The following is a 6,763-nucleotide window of genomic DNA, read 5'->3' as shown; positions in this document are numbered from 1 at the left end:
CGACGTTACTGCTGATTTTGATATAACTCATCATTTCCATGATTCTGAACATCATTTGTCAATCTACTTTCATTAATGTAGTCAATAAATTCAAGAACATGACAAAAACTAAAGAAATTTAGACTATTTCGGTCAAAAACCATACAATTCCAAATACATCAAGCTCAATAAACCTAAAACCTTACAAATGCAAATGAATATTGAATTTGTAAGGATTTATAATTGGAATTTATATGGTTCTAAATCTTAATTTCACCTCAATCAACTTCAATTCTGAGAAATTATTTTCAATAGACATATACGGACTTGAATTACTTGCTAAACTATTGATAATAAATAATAAGCATTCAAGGATTAAAAATAAATAAAAAAAACAACATGAAAAATTGTTAAAATACGATACAAATTTTTTACAAATGAAACAAAAAGAATTGCATTTTTGTAAGGACTTAAAAAGCATAAAAAATACAATAAAAAGAAATTTTATTTCCAAAATAATCTTTATATAAATGAGTTATCATCATATTGTTCCTTAAATACCAACAATTGTTCCAGCAATTCCTTATATTCTTCCTTTTCCAGACCAGAATCAGCAAATCTCGGGACTTTAGCAAGCTTGATCCGCTCAACATGTGTATGTAAATTTTCTAAAGTATTTCCAATCTCACTAGAATTTTGGACAGCTGTCATTATAGGCACTTCCTGGACATTTGAAATCACATCACTTTGGAATTCTTTAAGGAATCCATTTGAAGCAATTCGAGAGTCGAAAAATTCTTTTGGGAACGGTAAACAGACATGCAGCGGAGATCCAATAGATGCAACATGTGACAAGCTTGCATAAGTGTTGCACTGGAAGTAAAGCTGAAGCATTTCACTAATTGATGAGCATTTATATGCTGACATTTTCATTTGTTCCTTTGCTTTCTCGAATGGCTTCTTCAATCTCGTTTTTGGAAGTCCTCTCAATGTGACGTGCTGTACAATTCGATCGGTTCCAATTTTGACATTTGGTGATATTGACTGCATTAAATCTCCATCAAATTTATCTAAGAATTCAATGAGATCTTCTTTTTCGTTCATCGGGAAAGGAAGTGATGTTTTTCCTCCACACATTCTACGTCCATAATTGTTCATTTGTGCGCAGAAATTCGATAAATAATTTTGTGATGTATGCTCTCTTAGACGATACTGCAAACTCATTGTGTCAATAAATGACGATAATATACTGGAACTATGATAAAGATTATCAGGTTCATAGGAAATATGAGGAAACTGTCGAGGTTCCCCGATATTTCTCCATCCTCGCTCCATTGTACTTAATGGAACAAATAAGCTACTGTGCTCTGACAGTTTTGCGTATGAAAATGCTAGATTAACTAATCGGATTGTCTCACTCATTCCTTCGTCCGAAAATTGAAACGTTTTAGTTCTATTTGGAATCAATGGAAATGCTAGTATTGACTTTGAATATTCATCCTCTAAATATTCCATGCATTTAATGGCAACACCAGCGAATCCATCAATTGAATCAAATATTGTTTGGAAGCCTTGACTTTGATCACATTCCTCAATATACATTCTGATCTTATCACAATAATCATCCTCAAAATATGGATTACTCCACAACTGTAAACCTGCTGAAAATGTATCTAATGTTGAAATATCATTTTGATATTCATATTCCTTAATTATATTAATTGATCTAGGATGATATCTTGTGTACATAAAGTCCGGCCAGTTCTGAACTGTTGATTTTAAGTCAAACTCCTTCTCATCATCTGCATCCGTTTCCATTAATGATTTCTGGTAATCTGACATTGGTATTTCCTCACTTTCCATTACCTCTATATTTCCTTCATCCCAATCAATTGTATGAATCACTTGATCTAGTAAATTCTTTTCTGGATTGTTCCTATCAAGTGAAACATTTGAATATAAATTTCCACTTTCCTGGATGAACTTGAGTGATCCTTTACAATCCAGTAACAGCATTCGTGGTGTGAATGTGATGTTTTTAAAGAATTTGCCTTCTCTAAACAGCACATCATGATTTATTTCCGACGGTTCTTCCACTTCTGGATCATAATTGAAGGAGTGTTCCTAAAATTTCGGCATGTGTTTTATGAAAATTGAATAGAAGTGGTGTTAATTACCTTACCTGTGCATTCCAAAAGTGAGTTCCAACAAAATTTGCGTAATTTCCAAATTGTAAAGTTATTATTTCTCTTGTATTACTCATTTTATTGATTTTTTAATAAAAACTGTTCGATCACATGAAAATTGTGTATAGAATATAAACAATGACGATATTAGGGGGACGGTAAGCTAGCTGAAGTGATGGAAAATTGTATTTTTGATGGATTAATCAAAATTGTTTTTTGTAAACAAAGTTTGGAACCGTACAATTCCATTTTTAAATTATTGAAACCCTATAAATGATTGTAAAACAAACTGTTGTACGGTTTTAGGACACAAATTAGAATTTCTTTCTATGCTCATCATTAATAGCAACTTTATATTATTAATCACATGCTGTACTAAGAACGAAAAGAAATGAAGAATAGACAATATTATGCAAATTTGTTTACCTTTGATAAATTAGACATGCTCAAATAAATAACAAAAGTGATGAATTATCTCAAGAGCTACTTATAAAACCTGAAAAATCTCTAAAAACAGCAAATAAGCAAATGAAAGACGATCAATTTGAAATTAATCTAATTTTTATTTCTCTTTTTAAAGAATTTCATGCATAAACATTCATTTGTGAGCCTTCAAAAATAACATAATTGTCTTTTGACTCTCGCGTGGTAAGTAATCTGAATTAGTTCATTAATGTCAATATTTTAATGATTTTTCTTCTCTGCCATATTCCTTTTATGCTTGATAAATTATTTCATGATTCTCATAAATTATTTTTTCTTTCACATTTAGCATGTCTATTGACCATAATTCCATATTTCATGTTGTCTGAATGCATCTTAAGGGTTCCTAAAAATCTGCTATGAACTATTAAAGTTCTTAATTAATGTTTTGTGACGAACAATAAGTGAATTTTTTTCTTATATTTTTATCATCTGCTATAAACATAATTACTGATATCCTTTTATATTTTGTTTTATAATTGCGCAACATTGATTAATGTCTCATTGTTTATTTTTTGGTATTTTTTTAAAGATTTTTATTTAAATTTTGGTATTATCTTAAATCGACTACACATTTATAGTAATGTTGTATATTTTCAAATATATTCTCTTGTTTGATTTGTTTTTCTTTATTTCAATTTTTATTTAATTAATTTTTTTTTTTTTTCATTAAAAGGTGGCTAAAAGTATTGTTGAAAAATAAAACTTTTGTAACGGTCGAAACTGAATTTGAAATTTTGTTTGAAACCTTATGAATGTTTCATTTGTTTGAAACCCTACAATTCCAAGAATCGTTTGAAACACTTCAAATGTTTGAGTTTTGTCTAAATTTATGTTAAAAAACCTTACAAATGTTTTAATTTTGACTGAACTTTGATAACATCCGTTCGAATTTTCAGAATCAGCATTTTGAATGGTTTATAATCAAAACTATTAAATTTAACTACAGAATTTTCACATTTCAAATTTCAATAATTCGTTTAAATTCCTTCAATTTTCAATCAATTTCGACCATCAAATAACTTTTTTTTGTGAATAATTTAAAACTTTTAAATGGAGATTAATTTCATAAAGATTCTCAATTTTGTCAAATTGTGTATTGTACCATAAGTAATATTAATTTATTGATCCTTATTTTGCATGCAAAAATATTCACTGCCAATATTAATTTAATTAATTTAATAATTTCATACCTTAACCAATTGTTTAATGAGTGGCATCAAGTTTTTTTGAGATTCATTAGTTACTTGAGTAAGTTAATTATTTTATACTATAATCATAATAAGTTAAATACATTTTCTTTTATATTATTAATACATTTTTCATCTTTTGTAAGTTAATTATATTATTTGTGGAATTTTTAACATAAAACGTTTTGCAGTCTCAAAAAATAAAATATGACTATTTAAATGTTAATTGCATGAATTTTTCCAATTTAATTTCATTATTACTTATTAAATTTATTTGATCCATAGATTGTCGCAACATACTTCCTTTTCTCACCTGGGACATAAATAGGACTTTTAAGAATTGAAATTTCAAGCAAAAAAAAAATCAATAAAAACTCTTAATTTTAGTATATATTTTTCCGGAATGTAATCGCAAGAACTGTTAATTAAATATTTAATACATTTTGTATTCTTCCTCATACGGCTGTTCCTTACATATGATATAGCTCAATAAATATATATTTCTATGTATTTTTAATTTCTTTCAACATGATAATAATGATAAATTGATAGGATTTACCTCATTTCGAGCTATACATAATATTTTAAGTAAGTAGGTAAGTACTATACTAATTATTTCATCGTAATTTATTTGTCCATTGATAAAATACAATTATATCTGTAGAATGAACGATGCTGAATCTATTTTTATTGCTCTTCGACTCGTGTTAAAGCCACAGAACCAATTATTATTAAGCTTTAAAACTTTATGCAGTTTTTCTCTGCGGATCAACAAGTTTTCGCTTTAAAAAGTTCTTTTTATTCTCTCATTTTGTGGCATTTCTATGGAAATTCTCTAGACACGAATATTATTTGCATAACATAACATCGCTATCTGAATGGTGTGGGTTATACGGATCTAATTATACGTATTTCTTCAACTCCATTTAATTAACAAAATATGAATGAATGAATGGATTCAATTACGATGTTACGGTGTATAATTGACAATCGTTCTACATGACATCTCTAAGATGTTTACTCGAATTGTTAATGCAGTAAAATATGCAACAGAAAATCGAATTCTCATGTTTATGAGATGAACATTTATCGATCTTTTTCCAGCACAATTGCCAGCAATTGTCAACACGTTCATTTTACAGATATAAAATAAACTGCTCATATGAAAAAGCAAAACAACAAATGAGATTTCTTGTAAAACATAAAGCTGACTAGGTAGTTAGGTAGTTTAGTTTTGTTGTCTTCTTGTTATGATATTAAAAATAACTTGTGAATCTTATAAGTGAAACAATTTTTACCTTAATCAATGATATAAATTTTTTGTACCATCTTACATTGATGGCTGAGCGTAAGAACCTTGACCATATTGATCATATTGTTGACCATATGATTGATCATATTGTGGCTGTTGACCGTATTGTTCCTGCTGACCAAACTGTTGTTGTTGACTGAATTGATCCTGCTGACCGAACTGTTGCTGCTGACCAAACTGTTGTTGTTGATTGAATTGTTGTCCGTACATTGGTTGATTAATAATTGCTCCTCTATTTTGGAACCAAGCAGTTTCCTTATAAAGGAACCACAAATCACTTGTCCACAAGAAGAAGTTTAAGAATCCGATCAGCTAAAAATAAATAAATCGTTTCATGTTATTAAAATTCCATTAAAATTTTAACGGTTTTGAAGAATTTAAATTTTAAGTACCATACAAATGTTTTCAAAAACTGATTGAAAACCGTACAAAAGCTTTAAAAATGCTTGAAAACCATATAAATGTTTTAAAATCAAATCTTAAATCATAGAATAAACATTTTAAAAAAATAATAAATCAAAAAATGGACATAAAAAAGAAGCTTCTCATATGTCTTCAACATAAACCACTCAAATAGCAAAAAAAACTTTTAAAACAAACATAAAAAATGCAAAAAGTCCTACCAATGCAATATTCAAGTCCGTAAAACTTGACACTTTAGGTACACATTGATAACATGTTTGACCTAAATAATTTTCGTCGAAGGTCTTCTTCATTGCACTTCCGCCACTATTGAATCCAAGTGTTCCGACGAGCCAGAAGAATGCCAAAATTCCAGTTAATGCAAAATCAGCCATTGGAAATTCTGGCTTACTCTTGTACATTTCATCTAAATATGTATAGACGAAGATTATGAAGAGGGCATAGAGAAGTGATAAAACAGCAGTAATTGCAAAGAACTGTGCACCAGTTGAAGCATCGACTGATATAAATGCTGTCATGTTATCTGTTTTGGTAAGATCGACTTTCCTACGACAAAGATGTTCACCAAACTCAAACGGATATTCAATTTCGTAAGTTCTTTGATAAATTCTTTCTTGACAATCCATATATAATGTCAATGAAAATCCACGTACAGCAAAGAATCCCCAAACGGAAAAGACGAGTTGAAAGATACGCATTACACCTCTTGGCTCCTGAAACGTATCGAACTTATAGCTCGTCCTGAAAAAAAAGTGATAAGAATAAATGTTATATCCCCAGCATAATCATAAAAAGTCATAAATTTTCTTGCATTTATGTTTAATGAAATTATTGACAAATTTGACTTACTTTAGAAATTCCAGAGCTACATTAAGCATTTGCTGTGCCTGAGCCATTTTCACGCCTTAAGAATTGATGAAAACTTGTTGAGAATCCTTTTTTGATATGCTGAAAAAATTGATTTTTCTTCCAAAATGTTTTTCCCCGAGAAAAATCGATTAAATCAATAAATTTCCACTTTTACTCGACTTTTACTTGATGCTTTGCCACTTTTTGTACTTCCTTACAATAAGCTAGTCAACTTTCTAAGCTATTATAATAAATTTAATGAATTTTTCATGTAAATATTCTTTTCACTTTCGAGTTCACTGGACGCACTGTGATTTTCATTAGCCGCGGATGCGGATTGT

The 6,763-nt window shown here is 29.1% G+C and overlaps 2 protein-coding genes across 2 annotated transcripts; both read right to left on the bottom strand.

Annotated features, from left to right (window-relative positions):
• Window positions 1-466: 466 nt before the first annotated feature.
• On the bottom strand, window positions 467-2,345 carry mst (misato mitochondrial distribution and morphology regulator). Its single transcript, XM_070650305.1, has 2 exons — window positions 2,162-2,345; window positions 467-2,103 (listed from the first exon to the last, which is right to left on the bottom strand). The coding sequence occupies exons 1-2, from the start codon at window positions 2,240-2,242 to the stop codon at window positions 502-504; spliced, it is 1,683 nt and encodes a 560-aa protein (XP_070506406.1). The 5' UTR covers window positions 2,243-2,345; the 3' UTR covers window positions 467-501.
• Window positions 2,346-2,708: 363 nt separating this feature from the next.
• On the bottom strand, window positions 2,709-6,718 carry LOC139098178 (synaptoporin-like). The gene is made up of 3 exons (XM_070650306.1): window positions 6,423-6,718; window positions 5,774-6,314; window positions 2,709-5,462 (listed from the first exon to the last, which is right to left on the bottom strand). Exons 1-3 carry the CDS (start codon window positions 6,467-6,469, stop codon window positions 5,169-5,171), a joined length of 882 nt encoding a protein of 293 aa, XP_070506407.1. The 5' UTR covers window positions 6,470-6,718; the 3' UTR covers window positions 2,709-5,168.
• Window positions 6,719-6,763: the final 45 nt, after the last annotated feature.

The sequence above is a fragment of the Chironomus tepperi genome, unplaced genomic scaffold, assembly GCF_022539635.2.
Source record: "Chironomus tepperi strain 1889 unplaced genomic scaffold, CSIRO-AGI_Ctep_v1 contig_445, whole genome shotgun sequence".
Classification (NCBI taxonomy): Eukaryota; Metazoa; Arthropoda; class Insecta; order Diptera; family Chironomidae; genus Chironomus; species Chironomus tepperi.
The sequence above is the reverse complement of the archived record's forward strand: the minus strand, read 5'-3'. Positions and strand labels throughout refer to the sequence as shown.

What these genes read in the sequence shown, in the direction of transcription:
- LOC139098178 (XM_070650306.1), bottom strand. Translation starts at nt 6,469, where the DNA reads ATGGCTCAGGCACAGCAAATGCTTAATGTAGCTCTGGAATTTCTAAA. An exon ending in GTAGCTCTGGAATTTCTAAA is followed by an intron (nt 6,315 to 6,422) that starts GTAAGTCAAATT and finishes CTTTTTTTTCAG; the next exon opens with GACGAGCTATAAGTTCGATA. An exon ending in CGGACTTGAATATTGCATTG is followed by an intron (nt 5,463 to 5,773) that starts GTAGGACTTTTT and finishes ATTTATTTTTAG; the next exon opens with CTGATCGGATTCTTAAACTT.
- mst (XM_070650305.1), bottom strand. Translation starts at nt 2,242, where the DNA reads ATGAGTAATACAAGAGAAATAATAACTTTACAATTTGGAAATTACGCA. An exon ending in CTCACTTTTGGAATGCACAG is followed by an intron (nt 2,104 to 2,161) that starts GTAAGGTAATTA and finishes CCGAAATTTTAG; the next exon opens with GAACACTCCTTCAATTATGA.